Raw genomic sequence first — 25554 nt, 5'->3', positions numbered from 1 at the left:
TTTTGGTTACATTTGCTATAAAACACTGGTACATGATTAATAATTAAGTTGTAGTAAACATGAAAGTCTTTAGCTTATTTTATAATTCCCTCTGGAAAAAAAGAAAACAAGGGTAAAATATGTATACACATGTAGATTACAAATAGTGTTAACCTATAAATTTAAATTATTTTCTGTGCCTTTTCTATGCTTTCACAGCACATTTTAATGACCATAGCGTGTTTAAAGCATCAGAGTAGACAAGAATGTATATCAAAACTGATTATAGTAGGCCTATATTTACATTAAATATATTTAAATAATTAAAAAAAAACATTTATTTAAGCAATGCTAAGACACAATCTTCAATAATAAAATGTGTCAAATTCTGAGCGCTCCATAATGTAGGGCTAAATTACTTCACTCTGCACTGATGTATTAATCAGCTCAGGCCCATAAACATTTGGTAAACATTTCTAATGTTTAACCTGTAAACAGTATTTCACACTTTCATCAAACATGATATAGAATCTTCTGTTTAAAACTTTGAACAGAATCAATTTTTAAATAAACTAATTTGGCATATATCTGGCTGTCAGGGAATATGTTTAGGTTGTGTCTATATTGTGTAGATTCTTTATTTTTTAACAGCTTTTAAATGCATCTGTTTAAATGTTGCCTTCTTGTCACCATTACTGGTAATTTACTTGCATATATAACCAATATGCTTCCCAAAGAGTGGAAGAGAGCAAGAGCTTAATTACAGCCTAAACACCTAGATTTTTCTCTGTGAATTTACAGTTATATTCCATCTGAAACTCCAATCAAGTTATCAAATTATTTTTTAAATAGCTTTTCTCAGTCGATAAACAGAGTCGATAAATGGAAACACAAAGATCACAAAGAGTAAATTTGACTTTGACTTTGTTTTTTTTTGTTTTGTTTTTTTCCAAAACTTATCCAGGCCTGAAAATGACTATTTTCAAGTTCCTTGACTTTTCCAGGTTTTTCATGACCCTGTTCCACAGTGCTTCATACACACCTCAAAAATAGCTAGTTATGTACAGGTGCAAGTTTCACTTATAGGGTAAGACATTTTTTCGACATATTTTGTACAGTTATTTTAACAGAACGTTGTCGACTCAGGTGTGAAGTTATTCCCAGCTCCAACATCCAACATAAAAGCTAAATGGAACACAACGTTAACGGCAGAAGAAGCATTTGAGTAAAGTGCTGCTCATTACTTACTCTAATGACGGTACGTTATGGTCGTCAATCATCACTCGTTGCACTCTGTAATGGAAGAACAGTGGATCGTAGCCTTTTTGACCTGAAACAAGACCAAAGCTATGCTCAGCACCACTCATTTATTGAGTGTCTCCAGCAATATAATATAATATTATATGATCTAACTTACTGCAGAGATTGTAAACTCTGTAATGATCGGGATGCTTTGTGTCCAGAAATATGGCAGCTTCCTAAATACAGCAAATTGTAACATTGTTACATAAAAATCTGTTTAAATCAATAATTCAGCTAAAATAATTGCCTTCTACAGACTTTTCAGTTTTATTTTATTTTCTTAATTGTTAAGCTTACTTTTATGGGATTTCTGTAGAGTGCCTGCTTTCCAGGTGAGGGAAAAGACATGGCAACAAACATTATTAACTATTGGATCCCAAACCAAAAGCAGAAAATCTAGATTCAAATAAGATTACATAATTAGGTAAAGCATCCCAACCTGTGACATAGGTGAGATCCAAATCAAATCCATCCTTTTTGTTACCGCCTTTTGTTCTCAGATACCTGCAAGATTCACAAATGCCACAAATCAGCATACAAACAGTAACTTGGGTGTATTTTAAAAGGTTTTGATGGATTTTAATAATTTTCCAACCTATTTCTAAATACATCAAAATGTTTAATTTTTTTTATTTAATTCTCTCTGAATCATGATGAAATAATCAAACTGTAATTAAGTTTAACATTTCATTAGAATCTATATGAATAACTGATATAATTTAATTAAAATAAAAGAATGATGGCCAGCATCCATTTAGATCCTCACCTTTCTTCTAGTGACCTTCTCCAGATCTTTCTTCTGAGAGGCCAGACGAAAGACACGCACCAGGATAACTATCCTCAAAGCCCTCAGGAAGCTCACCACCCTGTTAATGATAGAGAAAATCACATGAATAGCTAAGAAAGAACAACATGTAGATGAATAGTTTACCACATCATCTGAACACAGCATTTGTTCTTTGCACTGTATGATAATTTAATGATGAATGGACTAATCTGCGTCATGAAGTAGCTCCGTAAGTTAGCAAACTAACTTACATAGCTAAGCTGTTTTGGTTCTACTGTCCCCAAACGCCCCATAAACTCGAGCCACGAGACTCATATAGCTTTCATTGCCAAGATTTTACCTGCTATCACTAAAGATTAATAAGATAAATACACGTTAGCCCTGTAAATCCACCTAACGTGCAAATGATCTTAACGCAAGCACGAACGAGTAACGGATTAGTAAACACGCAGGTAACCCTCGCTGTTTCTGAAAGAAAACTTCTCCTCTGTCTCTGTTTATACAGCGATGGTTTGGGTTTAAAGCTGGGTTTGTTGTGCTGGATATTTGCTGCAATATTATGAACTGAGATCAACCAGTGCTAACCAGTGACTTTAAAAAACAAATAAACACAGCTGTTACTGGACTGAAGGGGTTTTAAATATATTGTAGCGTCCGCCTGGACTCTGAAAGAAGGACCGAGTAGGCAGTTTAAGTCGCTTTATTGACTCAACTTAGAACACAGGTTGCTGTAGGCCGCAACCACGCCGAAAAATTAGTGTTGTGTCGTTCATGAATCATTTGAGTGAACGAACTGAATCCAATCACTTCCCCAGCTGATTCGTTAATTTCTCAGTTCAGTAGTTAAGCTCAGCAGCGACCCCACAGGCCGGCAGGGGAACTGCTGTGTGGTCTGTGAATCACTGAATCACCGGCGAATCTGGTGGCGGAGACTCTAATTGCGAGGAAACTTGCTCAATGCTCAGTGATTCCTTCACTCACTGAACTGTTATCAGGGCTGGTGCTCTCGTTCACTCAGTGATTCGGTCACTCACTGAACTGTTATCAGGGCTGGCGCTCTCGAGAAAGAAAAACAAGGTTGAGGCCTGGTAATAGTAATAATAACGTATATTCAATTCAATTCAATTCAATTCAATTTTATTTATATAGCGCTTTTTACAACAAAGGTTGTCACAAAGCCGCTTTACAGGAAAAACAGGTCCACGCCTCTTATGAGCAGCACCACAGAGATGCCAATTTTATGGTGACACAGTGGCAAGGAAAAACTCCCTTTAAGAGGAAGAAACCTTGGAAGGAACCAAGACTCAGTCCGAGGAACCCATCCTACTCGGGTTGACCCGCTCAGTACAAACAAACAACAAACAAATAACAGAACAAAACAGTACAGAGAATTAATGTGAACTATGGCTAATATAACAGGTACTAATTTATGAATATAAGAATGTGATGGGCACAAACTATAGAGCTATGGCTAATACAGAAACAGATACTGAGTGTGTTAATGGTAATCAGTGCAGGGTTGCAGAGCCGGACAAAAACACAGCGGGCAGTGGAGAGCCAGGCTGGGAACATCAGGAACAGGGCATCTCCATACATGTAAAAGAGATAGATAGAGAAAACAGAAAGGAAAGGAAGAGAAAAAAAAAGCAGGAGTTAGAAGGGCTGTGTAATAACTCTGATGAATAGAAGGACAGGGCTGATTCCTGAAAGCTGGAACCACAGACGGACACATCCAGGAAGACCGGCCGGCCAGGCGTCTCAGCACATGTGAGAAAGATAGAGATAGAGAACAGAGAGGGGAGGGAAGAGAAAGGGGTTAGAATGGTTTTATAAAACTCTGCTGGAGTGGGATGGGCACTGGTAGCAGCAGCTCAGGACATGGGGAGAGAAAGAGAAAGCAGATGATTAGGACAGGGTTTATATTTGCTGGATAAGCTGTAAGAGGAAGAAAATTGTAATGAGACATTACTCAAAAGCATGAGCAAATAGAAATGTTTTGAGTCTAGATTTAAAGATTGAGAGTGTGTCTGAGTCCCGTATATTAATAGGGAGGCTATTCCAAAGTTGGGGAGCTTTATAAAAGAACGCTCTTCCTCCTGCATAGTTTTTTCTAATGCGCGGGACTAATAACAGGCCAGCGTCTTGGGAGCGGAGTGAACGCGGCGGATTGTAAGGAGTAAGGAGTTCCTGTAGATAATGCGGGGCCAGACCATTAAGGGATTTATACGTCAGGAGAAGTATTTTATAATCTATACGAAATCTAACAGGTAGCCAATGTAGGGATGAAAGAATAGGTGTAATGTGATCGAACTTTCTAGCTCTGGTAAGCACTCTTGCGGCTGCATTCTGAACTAGCTGGAGTTTATGGAGTAATTTATGTGGACTTCCAGCCAACAACGCGTTGCAGTAGTCCAGCCTGGAGGTTATGAATGCATGTACCAGCTTCTCAGCATCTTCCAGAGAGAGTATACTGCGGATTTTAGCTATATTTCTTAAGTGGAAGAATGCAATTTTGACTATGCTACATATGTGAGCATCAAACGAAAGAATTGGGTCAAAGATGACCCCAAGGTTTCTCACAGTTTTACCAGGTATAATTAAGTGACCGTCTATGTCTACAGTATTAACATTTATGTTTTTATCAATATTAGGACCTAATAGAAGGACCTCAGTTTTATCAGAATTAAGTAAGAGAAAGTTGTGTGTCATCCAATTTTTAATGTCTTTAATACAGTCTGTTATTTGATTTATACAGAGCTCCTCGTTGGGTTTAGCAGATATGTAAAGTTGCGTGTCATCAGCATAGCAGTGAAAGTTAATACCATGCCTACGGATAATTTTACCCAGTGGTAGCATATAAAGAGTAAAGAGTAATGGAGTCAGGATTGATCCTTGAGGGACACCATATTTTACTCTAGACTGATAAGAGCATTCGTTATTTAAGTAAACACACTGGAATCGATCTCTCAGATAAGATCTGAACCAGGTGAGGGCTGATCCTTTAATTCCTATAAGATTTTCTAACCTATCAAGTAGAATAGCGTGATCTATGGTGTCAAAGGCAGCACTTAGATCTAGCAGTACAAGGATGGCATTACTGCCCCTATCAAGAGCTGAAAGTAAATCATTAGTTACTCTAAGTAGAGTTGTTTCAGTACTATGGTTTTGTCTAAATCCAGATTGAAAAACCTCATGCATACTATTACTTTGTAGATACAAGCGCAGCTGGTTAAACACAAATTTTTCTAGGATTTTGGCTATAAAGGAAAGATTAGAAATTGGTCTATAATTAGGAAGCTCGCGGGGGTCCAGATTTGGCTTTTTGATAATGGGCTTAATGACCGCCAATTTAAGAGAATTGGGTACGTAGCCCATGCTAAGGGATGAATTTACTATTTCTAGTAATGATTTTCCCACCTTTGGCAGTGCCTGTTTCAATAATTGTGTGGGTACTGGATCTAATATACATGATGTTGATTTTGATGAGTTAATTACACTAAGTAAATCTTTTTCTGTAACCGGGCTGAAACACTCTAGGTGTGTCTCAGAGCTGGAGCAGCATTCATCGATATCTATAAGTAAATTTTGGGGGTGATACTGAATTTTTTGTCTAATGCTATTAATTTTATCATCAAAGAACTTCATGAAATCATTACTATTAATGTCGACAGGGATAACGGAGCTAGTTTGTTTTTGACTGCCGGTGAGTTTAGCCACAGTAGTGAAAAGGAATCTAGGATTGTCTCTATTTTTCTCAATAAGCGATGAAATATACTGGGATTTTGTTTTAATTAGGGCTTTTTTGTAGTCTGTGAGACTATGCTGCCATGCTAGCCGGAAACATTCTAGTTTTGTGTGTCGCCATTTACGTTCAAAGTTACGAGCGGTTTGTTTTAATGTACGTGTGTGGTCATTATACCACGGTGCTAGCTTTTTATCCCTGATTTGTTTTATTTTTGTCGGCGCTACGCGGTCAAGGTTAGAGCGGAGCACAGTTTGTAGATTTTCTGTTTTGTGCTCGAGATCATGCTCATAGGACGGAAGGGAGATGGTTAAGTCGGGGAGTTTATTTACAAATTCATTAGCAATTGCGGTTGTTATTTTACGCTTGCTGATATAGCGGGGCGGGAGGAGAATATTTTGATTAAAAACTATTTCAAACATAATTAGATAATGATCGGATATTGAGTCATGTTGAGAAAGAGTAACTATATTCTCAGCCTCAATACCCAGTGTCAAAACTAAGTCTAATGTATGACTACATCGGTGAGTGGGGCCAATTACATTTTGTTTAAAGCCTAGAGCATCTAAAACTGATTTAAATGCAATTTTTAGTGGATCCTGGTCCTTTTCAAAGTGGATATTAAAGTCTCCAACAATTATGATCTTATCAGAAAGAAGAATTACTGCTGCTAGAAAGTCAGCAAATTCACTAATAAAATTTGAGTATGGTCCAGGAGGACGATACAGTGTTATAAGCAGAAACGAATGCTGCGTTTTGGAAGCAGGAGACGGGCCTGCTACTTTAAGACTAAGAACTTCAAACGACTTAGCATCCAATTGTGAGTTTTGAGATATACCTAACATTGAGTCATAGATTGTGGCAACACCACCGCCACGACCAGAGCTGCGTGGGTAACTGAAATAGCTAAAACCTGGGGGGGTAGACTCATTTAAAGCGATATATTCATCAGGTTTAATCCAGGTTTCACACAGACATAGTGCATTAAGGTGATTATCAGTAATAATATCATTAACAATAACTGATTTTGGTGCTAGCGATCTTATATTTAATAGCCCTAGTTTCATACGGACGCTGCTGGTACTCTGAGAGACGGATGCTGTTGTTTTAATTTTAATAAGATTATTAAAACAGATTTTCTGAGTTTTTCGGTTTCGAGCGACACGGGGGACAGACACAGTCTCAATCCTACCAGGTAAAAATGCACTTGTATCTGAAAAAGGCACATAATTAAAACTCACAGCCTTATGCACAGGAAAGTGGCAAGATAACTCATTAGAACAATGTATATTACTAAACTGCCCATTACTTAGACCACTAACCTGGCCGGTATGACTGGTTAGGGCCAGTCAGTCCCGGCGTAGCACCGCCTCAATGTTACCAGAGAGGACGGTGGATCCCAGGCGGCTGGGGTGAAGCCCGTCTCGGTGGAAGAGGGCTGGACGTTCCCGAAAACTCTCCCAGTTGTCCACGTAGCCAACTCCACTAGCAGAGCACCAGTCCCGCAGCCAGCAGTGGAGAGCGTAGAGGCGGCTGAACGGCTGGCTCCCGCGGCGGTAGGTGGGCATCGGACCAGAGATGAGGAGGCGGGCGCGGGTCAGTCTGCGAGCGGTGTCCAGAAGAGTGCGAAAGTGCTCCTTCAGGACCTCACTGCGCCGGGCGGACGTGTCGTTGGTACCCACATGCAGGATGACGGTGCCGGGGTCCCCGCGATGCCGAACCACCGTAGGAAGCCGCCGGGCGACGTCCAGGACCCGAGCTCCTGGAAAACACGACACTGCAGCATTACTCTTAGCGTTAGACACCTTTAAATGCCTAACAATGGAATCTCCGACAATGAGGGTACTGCCCTTATCTGTTTTCCTCGGGGCTGTGGGAGGTGAAGGAGGCGACGGCGACGAGCTGAGGACCTCAAACCGGTTTGCGGAGGCAAAATCCGGCTGAGAAGGTAGGGGGGAAACCCGCTTTCCTCGGCCGCGCTGCCGCTCCCAGGCCCCTCCCGGAGCGGGGGTGAAGCAAACGACCGCCGGGGTCCGCCGCGCCGGCATCACCGGGTTGGAGACGGCCGCGAAGGCGGCGTCGCGGGATTCCTCCAGCCTCGTCCTCTGCCTGTGGAGCTCCGACTGCCTCTCGAGCAGGCGGTGGATCTGCTGATCCAGACGTACGAGCTCCTCGCTGAGTGTCAGGAGAGCACGATCCTCCGCACACGCCATTACCTCGAAGTAAGCACAAAACACACAAAAAAAACGGCAAAAATCGATAAATAACACAAAAATAATGGCTACCTGAGGGATTTTATAAGTTTAGGAAGGTTATAAGACGGTTAAAAGTTAATAAGTAGTAGAAAACGTAAACAAATAGCTAAAACAGAGAGGAGCTAAACAAACAGCAAGCAGGTACGCAGACCGGAAGTTGCGTCACTCACCGCGTCACTCAGTCAGTCTCTCAGTAATTCAACAATATTGTTATCGTGGTTATTTTTTTATAATATTATTACTATTAGTAATAATAGTTGTATAACAAGCATATTCATAACCAATAGACAAAGTTTCTGAAGTAAAGGGCATAAGGCCACCTTTATCATGATGATCCTGTTTGGATTTAATTTGTTCTGCACCCACAACAGTGAGCGTATGGATGTGTCTTTGTTTTATTTATATGTATTTATTTTAGTTTCTTGACCTTTTGTTTTGCACTACAGTTACGCTATTTATTTTCAATTTGATTGCACATTGAAGTTGATACTTTCTTCTGAATGTAATTTTTTTTATGTTAATTTTGCTCTTAATGTAATATCTATGTTGCAGAAGTTCATACTTATTTTTTGTATTATGTTATTTGTAATGTGATGTATATATATATAAATCACATTACAAATAACATAATAAGAAAAGTCTCCCGTTTTTTTTACAAGTGTTGTAAAATATATATAAATAACAAATATTGAAATATGTAACTAAATGTTGGGTTTATTATACGATAAAAAAACGGCCTTTCCGTCTCCCATCTTTTTAGTGAACTTATTCTAATGGTTCAGTTCATCTAAAAGAGCTGTTATGCCCATCACTACGAAAAATAACAAAAGGCTAGTGCTAACTGGTTAACTCTAGCTCTCACTCTCAGCACACACTCACGGGCAGCTCTTCTCTCTCTCTCTCTCTCTCTCTCTCCCTTCACACACACACACGCGCTTTCCTGCTCTGCCCCTCCCCCTACCCCAATCACAAGCCCAGCACAGAACAGAACAGTGAATTCACAGTGAACAGAATATAAAAGCAGCTTCGCTACAATATAGCTAATTGTTAAGAATTTAAAGATTAGGCTCCTGAAAGCCAGTAATGTTGACCCTGCTAAAAAGTCCAGCTCAAAATCAGAAGAAAACATTCCCTATACTCCCTATATTTAACGATATAGCCTCCCAGTATAAAGTACGTTTTTTCTGCTTTTGAGATGGATTATTTAGTAGAGAGTGTAAATCTGTACTGCAGTAAAAGTGTGTAGTTTCATAAACTTGGCTCGACCTAAATTTGGCTCACTATCTTTATAGGTCAGTTGCTTTAAAACAAAGTAATGTTAGCATAATGTAATGGAAGTGTGACTATTTTCACCGGGTAAAAGAAGCTTTTTTTTTAACACAGGGGGACTAATTTCATCCCTTAATTTAAAACTTCACAGTGCAGTTTACACTACACTGCAAAAAAAAAAAAAAAAACTAGACATAAAATATATGCAAATTAAGACAAATATATGTATTAAGCAAAACAAATCTTAGTAAGATTTCTTACAAAAAAGCAATGGCAAAGTCTCAAAATGAGTGAAGTAACACCTAAATCAAGCAAAAAAGTCACTGTTTATGGACACAAGAATCAGAATAACTTGATTGCTGCTTAATTGTGCTTATTTTGAGTTCAAATTACAAATTCTAAGTAAGAATGATTAAGCTAATTATCCCTAAAATAAGCAAAATAATCTAACACTTACACAATGCTTAGTAAGACAAAAAGTCTTATCAGAGAAGAAAATAAGATTTATTGCCTTAAATTTAGATAATTTAACTTGCTAAGATTTAGTTTTTTGCAATGTAATGACTGTGAACAACTTATTACAATATAGATAACTAACTACCTATGTAGTTATGTATGCATTAGTATGGTACCTAAGCTGTCAGTCCTCTGCTATTCTGAGCACTTCAGAATAAAGATGAATCATATTTGTCAGCAAGTTCTTAGATTTTAAAATGCTATTTTATTATACACACACACACACACACACACACACACACATATATATCATATATATATATAATGAGAGTACACCAATTTAGCTGTGAGTAAAGGAGAGATTCTAGTTGAGAAACTGTTAAAATGAAATGTAGTTTTAAGAATGTCAATTAGCTGTATTGCCATTTTATCTCAGTTTTGGTTGTCTTTCATTTTTGCATCATCTGAACCTGGGAGTTGTTCTTTAAATTGTCAATATGTCCATACATACACCTTGTTTTAAATAGCTTGTGCTTAATTTAAATGAAACAAAACTTAAAAGCTGGTGTTTTAATAAATATTAGCAATAAATAATACACATCTAAAACAGTAAAACCATAAATGTAATACATACTTTTTATTTGACTAGACTAGGCTTAAATGTTTTGTTGACTAAATGACTAAAGTGTGACAAACAAAAGACTAAAACTAAATTAAAGTCACCTGTCAGAATGAATGATGGACTGTATCTGTACTTAATTTTAAATACTTGTCATTCTTAATTCTCTGTTCTGAACATTTTCATCCAGGCTTGCTTGTTTAAAAAAAATAGTTGTTTTACTAATTCTATTATTTCATCATGATAGTGTGTATCCTGCAGTAAAGTTATTTATTTGGTTACTTTTTTGACATTTCTAGTTTAGTACATTAATTACAAATACAGGCAGTGTATAAAATGGTATGAGAGAAGTGCTGAATCAGGGGTTTGCCCAGGATCCCATACAAGCTAAAAACAGTGTATGTTAATGAGACAAATGTATGAACTATGGAGAACTGTAGATCTTCTTATTTGGATAAACTATTACAGGACTACAGTAACTATGTGAAAGTAAATCTACAGATCTTTCTCTTCTGTAAATTCAGGCCCAGTCCCCGAAGACCCAGCATCTTCAGTGTCCTGGAGCTCAAGCAGCAGCACTTGCCTCTCCACCGTCTCCATCCCCACCCGAAAGAGGAAGATCAGCAGAAGGAGGCTTCCAGGATGTAAAGAGGAGGAGAGGAGAGGGAGAGCAGATCAAAGCTTTGTAAATTGCTTTCTAAATAAGTGTTTTTTTTTATTGTTATTGCTTGTGTCTGTGTTTTCTATTTATTTGTTACAAAAATGTAAATGTGGGTTTGAGGGCCTGATTTAAGTGTCTCCCTATTTCTTCCTTTTTTTCTTCTTTCTTTTCCCTTTTCCCCAAGATCTCATGACCTCTCGCCACAGAAATAACTTTCTGGTCTCAAAAAAGTAAACAGGCACAGTAACATATTTTGATAGTTTGAGGTGCTACACATTTGGTACCTACAGCACATGTGAACCTACAGAAACTCCATGCACAAACAATAAAATAATCCCTGTCAATCATCTTGCATTACTGTTACAGAAACTAAACATCCACAGGGTCTAAAAGTCTAACACTGCCCTCTACTGGAAACTGAAAATACTGGTAGTGCCCTATGATAGTGAATATTAAAGTTGCAATAAAAGAGCAATACATAGAACAATAAAAAGCAAAGAAAACTAAAATTATTGTTAAAAGTTTTTTTATCCAATAGCTTTTATAAATACATTTTATTGAATGAGAAGATACATTATTCAGAACATTATTCAGTGGGAAGAAAAGATAGATAAATTGGTGTAATTTATTAACAAAGGAAGAAAATCTACAAAAAAACACTAAATATTTAAACACTAAAATAAACAATATGAAAAGAGAGTTATCTGACAAGTATTTGATTAACTGCTACATTATTTCTGTAAAGACCAGACATGTCTGCTTTGAGAGAAGAAAAAAACATTTTACTCTTACTTTCAGTTGAGACAGTAATTCTTTTAGGGATGAGCCTGGTGTCAATCTCCTCATAGACAGGCTCAGCTGAAGTCTTCCTCCTCTTAGAGATCACTGTGAGAGAGACAGAGAGAAACATGGAGTCAGTTCAGTAAAAGAGAAGACTGATGACAGATTGAAGTACTAATGATGATTAGAGAAAGTACAGAAAGTGGATTGTAGATGATCTCTGAATCCCCCTACCTCTCCTGAGCACTCTGTTCTGATAAAACAGCACAACCAGAAGCACTACGGCCAGGAAGAGCACAGATCCCAGAACCAGGAGAGACACTGGATAGATGGAGGGAACAGCTGGTGGAGGAGTTTGTGGAAGTATGATTCTTCTTGTCTGTGGTTGAGAATCTAAAAAACAAATATACAAAATGTATAGACAATTTATACATGAACACAGTCCTTTTATTGGATGTGAATAATTTTGTGATGAATATTATGGAAGATGACATATGAAATGTCTATAAACACAGAATGATCTAGACAGACTGGTGCAAAGCACATACAGACTCTCACTATTGTTACTTTCTATCCTTCCCAAAAACATTACAATTATTAAATGATGGAAACCAAATGTGTGTGACCAACATTATGATCAACAATAGTTACCGAAGTTGCTATCAAGCCTGTTTACAATGGAGAAAAGTGGTCCCTGACCTTGCAAGACAAAATGTCCCATCTGTCCTCTTTTATTATTTAAAGGCAAAGTATGATACAGGAAGCCTAGTGAGTGAGCATAAAATAACAATGTGATGTAAGTATTTTTCTCAAGCATGTGTAAAGTTTCTGTAACAGTTAGGAGGCAAATATATTCAATTGTGTCTGTTCCTCTGACCTCCACAAGTGACTCCAGCACTGTGGGAGCAGTCAGTGTGGTTCTTCAGGGAATGAGGACAGTCCCACAGGTGAATCTCATTCCCTCTACACTTCACTCTGTTCATCCAGATAGTTCCTCCACCAGAACCATCAGCAGCTCTTCTATTAGCACTCAGCGCCGGCCCACAACCCAGCTGCCTGCAGATCACCTGAGCATCCCTGATGTCCCAGAGATCACCACATACAGACCCCCATGTTTTATTATGATACACCTGCAGCCATCCAGAACAGCTTCCTACTCCTCCCCTCAGCCTCAGAGGAATGTGCTCTACAAACACACCACAGAGGGAAAAAAAATGATTATCCATCAAAGTCTTACAAACATTTACAACAGTCGTATATACTGTATGATGAAATATGTTCTTATAGAGATAGAGAAAAAAGCATTGTAAGATGAAAAATATATACAAGCAGAAGAGAGCAGGAGAAAAAAAAAACAGAAGTAGCCATAGTAAAAAAAAAAAAGCACTTACCTTGTTTTACCGTTTTAGTTGAAACAGTTGATTTTTTTAAACTAATATTTTTTTAAAATAAGATATTGCTTCTAATAGAGTGTAGTTTGTCTGTCTTCAGCAAGCTGTCTGTTACACCTGTTATTTCCACCACTAGGGCTGTGCCATATCGTATCAAACGCAAAAAACGATACTATACCCTGAAATATCGTGCCATATCACCCACCCCTAATTATCACTGCAGGGCACCACTGGGGTTGCTGTTTTTATCTGTCCAATATTATTCATTTTACTTTATTATTAATTATATAGATTATATAGAGTGCATTAATAGTATCATGACTTTCTTGATCACTGATGTCTGTTACCATCTGATAAAAAGTCTTGTATTTTTTTATATCGTAGTTTGGGGGGGTGCCATATCATATGCAAAAACAGAATTTAATTTTTATTTTGTTTCAGTAGTGTATTTTTAAAATAATATCTTTAATTCAGTGTTTTGTCATATCACCAAGAGTACTGTTATCGCGATAAATGCCATGAAACATCGTGATATTGTTTTAGGGCCATATTATCCACCCCCATCCACCACACCTGTCCTGTCTACACCTGAATTCCTCAGACTTACATAGACACTCTGATGGACTCCATTACCCAGAATCCCTCTCTAAACCTTTGTTAAAAATATCACTGTAGAAGTGTTATCTAAAATATGTTAAAGTGCAAAAAAATATGCAAACTACAAATAAAACAGTGCGAGCAAAGACAAGAATTGCTTATTAGTGAAAGCATGCTGGCAGAACATGCAGTCAAAAAGAAAGAAAATGTAGTTTATCAAAGACATGATCATTTTGATAATGATAAGTTTTCTTACTTGAGCACGGTCTCTCATGAGGAGATGAATCACACAGCCAATTTGTCAAATCTAGTGTATTTCCATTCTCTGTGGTAGGACAAAAAATCAAATATTATGAAATTCCAATTACAAACTACATTAGTTCTAGCATTCTTTAAAGTCTTTAACACCTCATCATATCTGCCTACCTGAGCAGGTAATGCAAGCAACCTCATTGCGATTATCACACCTGTTCTCCCCCCAGGAAGAAGATGGACAGTGCCACAGAGTGGAGTCATGTTTCCTACATTTTACATTATCCAGCCAGTTAGGAGCTGATTCCACTCTTGCTTTAGACCAAGACTCACTGCCAGTTCTTCCACAGTTCAGCTCTCGACAGATCAATTTTGCCGTTTCATCAGTCATCCCATTTACACACACATTCCCCCAGGTTCCATTATAGTACACCTCCAGATTCCCCTCACAGCCCTCAGTCAGTCTGATCTCTTTATACTCTGGCGGGAGAAAGATAGCTAGCTAGTTATGCACATTGATTTAAACGTGCAAAAGTTTCTTCTTTAATTATTCAAAATGTACCTCCAGTTGTACATAGATAGGGCATTGGTACTTGATTACAAGATCATTACAAACTGAGCAATTCAAGATACGAAGTACCTGAGCACACGACTCCTACATCATCCTTGTGTCCACATTCATCCTCTCCACACAGCTGATATCTGCAGTTCCACAGAGACGCCTCGTTCCCCTCACACTCCACCTCATTAAGCCAAATGGGTCCAGTTCCAGATCCAAACCGGGCTGGTACCGGTACTGGAGCACTGAGGGCCACTCCACACTGCAGCTGTCTGCAGACCACCTGCGCATCCTCAATATCCCACAATTCATCACTCACTGTCCCCCATGATCCACTGTGGAAAACCTCCAGCCTTCCTGCACAGTCTCCCCCAGAACCAACCAGCCTGATGGAGCTGTGGACTGTGTTAGATGTACCTAAAATTTACACAAATACAAAAGATGTTTTTTAAAACTCCTTTCACAAGATATGTGTTGTGTATATGTACTCATATTTGCCAAATAATTATTCTCAAATGTTCAAAAATATGGATAATAGAGGCACTTTTGCATGTTATCATACATACAAATAAAATTATACATATATTAACTGTGCAATGCTTACCAGAGCAGGTGATGTAGAGCTGTACTGTGGAGCTGCAGTTAACTGCTTGTGAGCTGCTGCAGTTCCTCAGATGAGCTTCACTCCCAGAGCAGTTGAAACCCGTCACACACATGTAGCTGTGTTCAGGACTGGATGAAGAGGAGCTGGAGATGTTGAGTACAGAACCATAGCCCAGCTGTCTGCAGACCACAGAGGCCTCAGACTCACTCCAGGAGTCCAGCAGAACTCTCCTCCAGTCCTGCCTGAAGAACACCTCCACTTCCCCCTCACACTCCATCCCTCCAGACAACCGCACTCCTCCCTCATGAGACGCCAGAGAAGAACCTGAAGAGAAAAAAATATATTACTTGGCTTAAAATGAGGGAGTAATAAACTTTCAGTTATTTATTATACTGCAACTGTAAGATCTCACCACTACAGATAACTCCAGCATACTGTTCATGAGAGCATGCAGTTCGACTCCATGATGAAATGGGACATTTTAACAGGTGTGTTTCGTTTCCCTGACAATCAAACACATCAGCCCAGATCCGGCCACTCCCCTCCCCAAACCAGTCTGACCCCAACACAGCCACAGCACTCCCACACTTCAGCTGAGCACAGAGGACACTGGCAGCTCTCATATCCCAGCTTACATCACACACTGTACCCCACTCACTGAGGTACTGGAGCTCCACTCGACCAGAACAGGAATCTGAGCCGTTCATCAGCCGAGCCTGAGTGTGACCTGAATTAACAGAGGAAAAATATTAGGCAACAATAATACAATACAATAATAATAAAAAAAATACAGTAATTACAAACTAATTGCTCACAGTTTAGTACTAATCTAAATCTTTTACAAACATACTTCATCATACCAGAGCATCTTAGTCCCACATCCTTGTTGTGAGAGCAGTTGGGTTTCAAGGAAGGAGATGTCTGGCAGAGGTACATATGAGATTCGTTTCCTCTACACTGAAGCTCCTCTGACCACATCTGACCCTCTGCTCTACCAAAAGCAGCTGCTCCCAGAACCTCCACAGGAGAACCACAGCCCAGCTCTCGACACACAACCTCTGCACCCTGCTGGTCAAAGTCAGCATCACACACTGTGACCCAGCTCTCTCCATGAAGAACCTCCACTCTCCCAGAGCAGCGAGATCTGCCCACCAATCTGACCCCTAAATTAGTTTATAAGAGAAAGAGAACATGTACATTAACATTAACACACAGCATTAAGTACTTGGAAACCTTAAGAAGTTCCACAGGGTTCTACTGTAGGACCGATGAAACTAATATTAGTGAAGAACTGATGACAGTGAAAAACTGCAGTGTGGGCTTACACATGGAGTCAATTAACAGTTTAAGCACTAAACACAAACAAATGTACTAATTAACTGCTTAAAATATATAAAGATAAAAACTCTGGCCATGTACCACTGAACTAAGGTGTAACTGTAATTAACTAAAAAATATTAACGCCTGTTTCTTTGTGAATGGGACTTCTGCATGGAAATCCATTATTTTCTACCAGAAAGGAAAGATTACAAAAATGTATTTCTCCATCATGCCTACAGCAATAGTCTTTCTATAATTAAGTATTGTCTTATAGTGAAAATCACTTTTCATCTCCATATAATAATTTGCTTTTTTAATAATTTGACTTAGTATATCAAGTTATTACCTACATTTAAGTTATAGTAAGACCCGGTAAGTATTTTGTATGTGCTAGTTCATACAGAGAAATCACACTGTAAGTTATGGGAACTTAAGCTCTAAAACAGGCTGTATTATAAGTGTTAACTAGGTTTATTACAGCTTATAGTTTTCTTCTATACAGTAATTTGCCACATTATTTTTTAAACGCAAAACCAGGTCTGAGATTGAGCAAACAGTGACTGATCTAGTGGTCTTAACCAAATAAAAGTGGGTTAATATAGGTGAAAGTAGGTCATGATTATGGCAGATTAGGAAGAAATGCTATAATAAATAAATTGTGCACAACTGATATACATTCCAACGACAAGTATTTTAAGATTTAGGAGAGCTCACCTGAACAGATGACTCCAGCAAGTCGATTACAAATTTGTTCCACCCATCCAGCTGATCTACAGTGCTTCACTGAAGACTCTGATCCACTACAGTTCACATCATCCATCCAGGCTGATCTTGGTCCAAACTGAACATTTTTAAATACAGCCTCCCCACAGCCCAGCTCTCTACACACCACTGCAGCATCTCTTATATCCCAGTTTTTACCACACACTGATCTCCATGTTCTGTTATAAAAAAACTCCACTCTCCCAGCACAGCGATGGCCACCATCCACCAACCTCACACTGTCTGTACAACAGAGAGAGAAAGACAGAGGAAAAGATGTAGAAATCTGAAAAATCAGACTGAATCTCAAAATTAATACATAAGCCATTTAGCTCATACCAGCACACACCAGTCCCACATCATTATCATGGGAGCAGTTGTGTTTGAGTGAAGATGATTTTGGACAGAAGTGAATCTGTGATTCTCTGCCTCTACACTGAAGCTCCTCTAAACACACCTGACCCTCCCCTCTACCAAAAGCAGCTGCTCCCAGAACCTCCACAGGAGAACCACAGCCCAGCTCTCGACACACAACCTGCATCCTGCTGGTCAAAGTCAGCATCACACACTGTGACCCAGCTCTCTCCATGAAGAACCTCCACTCTCCCAGAGCAGTGAGATCTGCCCACCAGTCTGACTTCTACAATGTGTTTATAAGAGCAAAGAGAACATGTACGTTAATATTAACACACAGCATTGGGAGGGCTGGGAGGTTAATTTGAATAGAAGGGAATTAAATTATATGGGGCAGTGATTTTTATATTTTGCACTTTTCATTAACTGAAATACAAGGATTTAAAAAATATATATATATTATTTCTTAGTTGCTAATTCTAAACCAAAGCATTCAAAACCACCTCTGTAATAATCCATTTATTAAGTGTATGAAAGTGAATTTAGGTTCAGGCTTAAACTTTTCATGTTACAAAGAAGTTTTTTTACAGGGGTGTATATAAAACAACTAACAGTTGTTTAATTAATTCAGTACATTCCAACACAGGCCTCATCACATTTGTTGACATCTCTGTGTAATATGTTTTATTTTTTTGCATCTTACCTGCACAAACAGCACCAGCGTCTTCATCATGATTACATCTCTGTCTACCCCAATCATACGACCTACAGTTCTTCAGTGAAGACTCTGATCCAGCACAGTTAGCATATTCCACCCAGATCGGTCCTGATCCTGATCCAAAGCGAGCTCTCCGTGGTGCATCTATGGCTTCCCCACAGCCCAGCTCTCTACACACCACTGCAGCATCTCTCATATCCCAGTAATCATCACAAACTGTTCCCCAATGTCCTCTATGAAGAACTTCCACTCTCCCAGCACAGCGGCTCCCACCATCCACCAACCTCACACTGTCTGTGTGGAGAAAAAAACAAACACACTGATAATCAGAGAATAATTACACTTATACTCAAATAATAATACTCAAACAAGGCTGAAATACATTTAAACCAAATCATGGACATCAAAAGCTCCCATTTAGAGATCATAAGAAATCAGTCACTAATTTGTACTTCTATAGCAATACTAAAATGGGCTGACTGGATGATAGCAAAGTGTAAATCACATGAATGTAAGATCAAAAAGTAAATATATACTTTTCAATTAAATGCCACTTTATGCAACATCATTCAGCATGTCTGGTTTGGTGGGGGATCAGTGATGGTCTGGGGAGGCCTGTAGATGCCCAGGCCTCTACAGGTTAGACAACAGTACCCTGCCTGCTCTTAGGTATTGAGATGAAATCCTTGAACCCATTGTAAGACCCTACGCTGGCGCAGTGAGTCCGTGGTTTCTCACGGTGCATGACAATCCCCGGCCCGATGTGGAGAAAGTAGTTAAGTTCTTCGAGGATAAAGGAATTTATACCATTCACTGCCTTTCCAACAACATCCTAACAGAAAAAGAGGCCAGTATACATACAGTCAACAAAGTTAGTTTAAATATGCTGTATATATTATATATATATATATATGCTCAACTCAGCAGCAGAACAAGCTTTACCTCTACTCAGCCAGATAAGACTCAAGAACCTGAGAGACAGAGAGAGAGAGAGAGAGAGAGAGAGAGAGAGAGAGAGAGAGATTCCCCACAGCCGCCAATCACACTCACTATGACCTTATTAGAAAGAGGAGAGGAAATTATCAAACATTTTCAGTGACAAATCAGAAGAAGCTTTTTTTTCATTTCGCCATATTTTTAAAAAGCGTCAGCACTAATTAACACAGCTCCACCTCCTTGTGTCTGTGTCTGTGTGTGTGTCTATGGGCAAAGGAAGGTACAAAGTCAGCTACCTTCTGGAGACAAACTTCAGAGAGAGTAAACACACAAAATACAGCATTAAAGCTGCACCTGCAGACAGCAGATCCAAACACATAACATCCACCATGAAGATCAGTTTCTTTTAACTACACATACAAACAACTTTTTTGTGTTTCTCATGCTTTTACAGAGTATATAAAACTAGTTTTAATCCTGATTACAGAAACTCTGATTAAGTGTGGGAATATTGTGGGTTCCCTGTGAACTACAGCAAGGCTGGTGAGCGATGGACCAAACAAAGGCGGTTTGTCTGCCCTGTGAGGCGGGTGTAGGGTATGTTTGTGGAAATGCATCTAAGGATGCACCTACTACTCTACTGATCACAGCAGTTCCAATTACAAAATAAAAGTCCTGTTCTCTGGAGTATGCACTCGTGAGCCGAACTTACCAAGTTCGTTCTGACAAAGTACAAGAGTCCAAACTTGCTTAATCTATAATGAGAAACGGGCCGACTGTGGCGCTGCCAGGAACTTGTGAGCCCATGGGACCACAAGGGTGGTTGAGAAAACCTTTATTCTCTCTGTAATGATTAATTTATTTATCTAAAACAGTATGAAATGCATTAATTAACTGAAACATGTTGCTAAGTGTGCTTTTAAAAATGAAAAAAAAAAGAAGACACATTCTTTATAGGTGTGAAAAAAATCACACTTTATTATCATAATATAGAAAACCATAATAATGTATGCTGCACAGACATATATAGATATATTTTTGATTAAGGTGAAAAGCAAATATAATTTGCATGTTTACCATGTGTCCACAATAAATCGTACGTATTAAAATATCCAAACCTTTTGTAATGTGTGGGCTCTCTTCAGCAGGTATGATATCATCATAGACCTCGCCATAGTTTTCTGTAAAAATTAAACAATGCATTGCAGCACAGCAGCATCAGGATGATGGCAGCAAGACACTGTTACTCAAAGACTCAAACTTTTAAAATACTAAGGGGTTTTCAATGTATTGGTACTGTCGCCCTCTGCGATCAGAACTGGTTGACAAATCAAAGTGTGTCCCTTTAAAAAACAAAAACAAAAAAAAAAACTCCCACACACCAAAGGATATTAACTCACCTCAACATGCCTTTTGCAATCCTGTAGTTACCCCTGGGCAATCCTAAAATCACTATTACAAACTGTACAGTAGGCAAGACATTGTTTTTAACTTGTGCCAGACATGGATATAATGGAGTAGTCAAAGATAAATTGAATTTAGCATTAGCATTACCCGCTAACCACGCTCACTATTTTCCCGTTCAGGGGTGAGTCTTATCGGCCTGAAGCCTGATGCTAACTGCTAAAACACTTCAGAACCCTACACATATTGCATGGAACTTTTTTCTATAAAACAAAAAATATATATATGTTTTTTCTTCTGCATTAAAAATTCTAACACACATTCAGTATATGTCAACTTATCTGAGAGAAGCTCCTCATCTACGTCCTCATATCCTGAATGCTGATCTTCAGAGATAAAACTTCCTGTTAAAGGAGATCAGAACAGTCAGAATGCCAAAGTTCAATTATTTAATCAAAATTTACAGCAAAAAAATGTATTTGTAAGTCTGAAAATGAGATGAGGCTTTAAGCCCAATCCCATTTCACCCCATGGCCCTACCACTTACCCCAACCATTCTTTGAGTGTAAAGGGTGAAATCCTCCCCATAAGAATTGGGACAACACTTCATGCACCAGATACGTCATCAGAAGCACTAAGGTTCAGTAACCTAGCTAATTTTATGGCATTGTATGTCTTCAGAAAGGTTGGTGATTAAGGAACAATTGTCAATTTCTTAATTCCTGTTATGGGGAGCTTGGATTAGCTTTCATTTTATTTAATTGTTCTGTTCCACCTTAAATGATGCAGCCTCTGCTGTCTCTTGCACCATTTAAGGTGAAATGGGAAAGTTGGCTAACAAACCCCATCCCTTTCCTCTGCTTTTTAACAGCAGTACAGGCCTGAATTGATAGTAACAGATATGTAATTCTTCCTATTATAGTCAGTGGAGTAACACATATTATTTTGAACCTGTAAGATAAGCTAACAATGCTACAATTGATTTATAGTCATTTAAACACTCAGAATTGCTATTTGATATCTGACCTTAGATCCACTTTACATACTGTGTGAAGACTGCCTTCAGTGAAACTCTCTACATATAATTTACCTCTTTTAGTATATCTGTTAGTGACACATTTATGGTTAATCTCTTCATAGACTGCCTCAAGCAGAGTCTTCCTCCTCGCCTTAGAAATCACTGTGAGAGAGAAAGAAAGAAACATGGAGTCAGTTCAGTAGAAGAGAAGACTGATGACAGATTGAAGGACTAATGATGATTATAGAAAGTACAGAAAGTGGATTTTAGATGATCTCTAAATCTCCCTACCTCTCCTGAGCACTCTGTTCTGATAAAACAGCACAACCAGAAGCACTAAGGCCAGGAAGAGCACAGATCCCAGAACCAGGAGAGACACTGGATAGATGTATGGAAAATTAGATGATGGATTTTTTGAAGGAGGGACTGTCTTTTTCTCTGTTAGCTGTGCTGGTACTGAAAACACAGAATAAAAACACTGTTGAACACTGCATAGTGTTGTTTAAACTTAAAAAAAAAATCACACAAAGGAACTAATTAAAAGAGTACCTGTGGTGTAAGTTGTAGTTGTTTCAGATGAAAAAGGTAATGTGACAAATATGTCTGAAAGAAATATCATAAAAATGGTCAAGAAAAAGAGGTTACAGAAGGAGAAAGAGATTAGAGCAGCATTATTTAAGAAATGGTATTTATTGTTTTTGTGTTTATTGTCTTTGAAACAAAAGAAGTATATGGCTGATATGGTAATATTGTAGGTATTTTCAAAAATATTGTTGCATTATTGTCTGCCAATGTTACTTAGTGTATTTATCAGTGTTGTGAGCCTAAATCAGCCATAATATAAATGCTATTCTCCCTTTTACAGGTCAGAGGAGCACAATAATAATAATATTGAACCTGACTGAAATACAGAGTACACTGCTTAACATAACCATAGTTATCTTAAGAGAAGTTAATACTAGATTAAAAAATGTTCTCGCACACCTGCACAGGTGACTCCAGCACTCTGGGAGCAGCCAGTGTGGATCTTCAGGGAATGAGGACAGTCCCACAGGTGAATCTCATTCCCTCTACACTTCACTCTGTTCATCCAGATAGTTCCTCCACCAGAACCATCAACAGCTCTTCTATTAGCACTCAGCGCCGGCCCACAACCCAGCTGCCTGCAGATCACCTGAGCATCCCTGATGTCCCACAGATCAGCACATATAGACCCCCACTCAGCATTATGATACACCTCCAACCTCCCAGAACAGATTTCCTCTCCTCCTCTCAACCTAATAGGCATGTAATCTACATCACACATGAACAGACACATGAATAATATTACATTTTTATAACAAAACTACAGCAAACTGCATTAGTGTTTTTATTTAATCAGCTTTCACTCAAATCAAAGATCAACTGATGAAAAGGGAAGTTTAGAATTATTTGACAAAACAAGTTAGAATGTAGGCACGAACAAATCTGATTAATATGTATACTTATTCAAGTAGTGAATGGAGTGGTAGTCAAATATTCGTACTTGAGCACTGACCCTGGTTTGGAAATAAGAAGAATTTTTGAAGGTTTTCAAATGCAAGCTGTTTCTTCTCTCCTAGAAATGGAGACACATGCTATAAATACTACAAAAATCAAATCAATACTACTAAACTCATTACTAAAATAATGATCTCAGCAATAACAATTGAGAGTTTCAATTGAGCGGCAAACCCCCTCATTTCACACCAACGCACAGAATTAAAAGTCAGTCTGGTTGTGCTGATTTTCAAATAACACCAGGCATTCTAACAGGGCGCACAGGAAACTTCAAGCTGCACCAGACTGCTCTTTTTCTCTAACCCCACCGAACTATTCCAGCAATGACAAAAACAATTTTTCAGTGCGATTTTCGGACAGAACAGGCTCCTATTAGTAAATGTACACCATTATTGTAAGTCACTTTGGACAAAAGCATCTGCCAAATGTAATGTAATTCAATGTAAAATATCTTATTATTTCACTCACAAATGTAATTTTTTTCTGATACACTTTACACTTTTTATTAAAATGTGTTCCCAGCATGACCAGATGAGTGTAAAAAGCACAGCAAGGTGTAGCTTGTAGTCCCAAAAAATCTCAAGCAATCCTGCACACATACATTGCCATGAAGAAGTATGTGCCCCCTACAGATATACTGATATTTTTCTGATTATTAAAAAAACTTTAACATCAGACAAAGATAACCCGAGTAAACATAAAAAAAGCTCATTTTAAATGATCAGGAATAAAGGAATTTAAAGAATTTCTTGATTCTACAGGTCTGGCAGTAATCAGGCCTGGTTGAGTTAAGTGAAACTGAATACTCATCTATCCAAAAAGTGTAATTAATCACATTTTATTTTTTAGGGGGTGTTTGGATATTTTTTTTCCCTTAATAAATAAAATGATTATTTAAAAAATATTTTATATTTACTCAGGTTGTATACACTTACACAGGGAAAGAGGATGAGGCAAAGTGAGGGTGATCCGGTCACCACAACACTTTCTTTCAACACAACTTTCCATGAAAAACTGTTTTACTCATGCTCATCTACTACAAAGAAAAACAACATACCGGAGCAGGTAATGTGAGTCACCTCACTGCTTCTATCACAATTGTTCTGACTCCAGGATGAAGATGGACAGTGAAACAGAGTAGAGTCATGTTTCCTACATTTTACATCATCCAGCCAGTTAGGAGCTGATTCCACTCGTGCTTTGGTAGCTCTCTCAGTCTTAAATCTTCCACAGTTCAGCTCCCGACAGATCCATCCCATTGTTACACACATTCCCCCAGGTTCCATTATAGAACACCTCCAGATTCCCCTCACAGCCCTCAGTCAGTCTGATCTCTTTATACTCTGATGAGAGAAAATGCTTTATGTTAGACCCTGGAGTTTTCATGTAGTTTAAAACAAACTTAATGAATCTACACTATTAGTTAAAAGTTTTAGAACACCCCCATTTTTTGCCATTTAAGCTCTCCAGCCCAGTTAATAACCTGAAATGGTGCAAAATCCAGTGTGCTCAAATGGTACAAAAGTTAGCAGTGCCAGGGCCTTTAAACAGAAAAGGACCCCAAAAAAGTGTATATTGTTAAAAAAAAAAAAAAAAAAAACTGAATATATTTGTTTTAAAGAAAGCTTTGGAAATTGGCGCAAAAATAAGAATAAATTAAGTCTTAGTCTGTAGTAAAGTTAGAAGAGAATGTGTTACTGCACTCTACTGCTGACTTTGTAGTAAACTGCACTTTTATCATAATACCTAAAAAAGACACCAAAATACAGATCAATTTGAAACAATTTAGTTTGCCCTTTAGATACATTCTGACACATTCAAAAAAACAAGAAAAAAAAAAGGTACAGGAAGAGGTCTGGCTGACCCACATGGCAAAAACTTTAGATTGGTTTAACAAGTCTTATTTTAACAGTTTAACTAAGTCTCACTTTCAGCACTGAAGAGAAAATGTAGAGGTCTGACAGGTGAAGTGTTGTAAGAACACCAGCAATCAGCACACTGTACCTGAGCACACGACTCCTACATCATCCTTGTGTCCACATTCATCCTCTCCACACAGCTGATATCTGCAGTTCCACAGAGACGCCTCGTTCCCCTCACACTCCACCTCATTCAGCCATATGGGTCCAGTTCCAGATCCAAACCGGGCTGGTACTGGTACTGGAGCACTGAGGGCCACTCCACACTGCAGCTGTCTGCAGACCACCTGCGCATCCTCAATATCCCACAATTCATCACTCACTGTCCCCC

General features: G+C 38.5%; 1 protein-coding gene across 1 annotated transcript; it reads right to left on the bottom strand.

The window, feature by feature from the left end:
- Positions 1–7632: 7632 nt before the first annotated feature.
- Positions 7633–24563, bottom strand: LOC125799137 (scavenger receptor cysteine-rich type 1 protein M130-like). Its single transcript, XM_049475168.1, has 21 exons — positions 24362–24563; positions 23291–23362; positions 22750–23058; positions 22315–22368; positions 22057–22221; positions 21838–21927; positions 21092–21151; positions 20462–20527; positions 18393–18701; positions 17288–17578; positions 16114–16416; positions 15666–15980; positions 15254–15577; positions 14731–15066; positions 14265–14570; positions 14095–14163; positions 12728–13036; positions 12550–12615; positions 12085–12243; positions 11863–11955; positions 7633–8026 (listed from the first exon to the last, which is right to left on the bottom strand). Exons 1-21 carry the CDS (start codon positions 24561–24563, stop codon positions 7722–7724), a joined length of 4203 nt encoding a protein of 1400 aa, XP_049331125.1. The 3' UTR covers positions 7633–7721.
- Positions 24564–25554: the final 991 nt, after the last annotated feature.

This window comes from Astyanax mexicanus, chromosome 2 (assembly GCF_023375975.1).
Source record: "Astyanax mexicanus isolate ESR-SI-001 chromosome 2, AstMex3_surface, whole genome shotgun sequence".
Taxonomy (NCBI): Eukaryota; Metazoa; Chordata; class Actinopteri; order Characiformes; family Acestrorhamphidae; genus Astyanax; species Astyanax mexicanus.
Note: the sequence above shows the minus strand (reverse complement) of the source record. Positions and strands in the feature narration are given on the sequence as shown.

What these genes read in the sequence shown, in the direction of transcription:
- LOC125799137 (XM_049475168.1), bottom strand. Translation starts at nt 24,563, where the DNA reads ATGGGATGGATCTGTCGGGAGCTGAACTGTGGAAGATTTAAGACTGAG. An exon ending in TAACAGATATACTAAAAGAG is followed by an intron (nt 21,152 to 21,837) that starts GTAAATTATATG and finishes CTCCTTTAACAG; the next exon opens with GAAGTTTTATCTCTGAAGAT. An exon ending in TCATGAGAGACCGTGCTCAA is followed by an intron (nt 13,037 to 14,094) that starts GTAAGAAAACTT and finishes GTGTGTTTGTAG; the next exon opens with AGCACATTCCTCTGAGGCTG.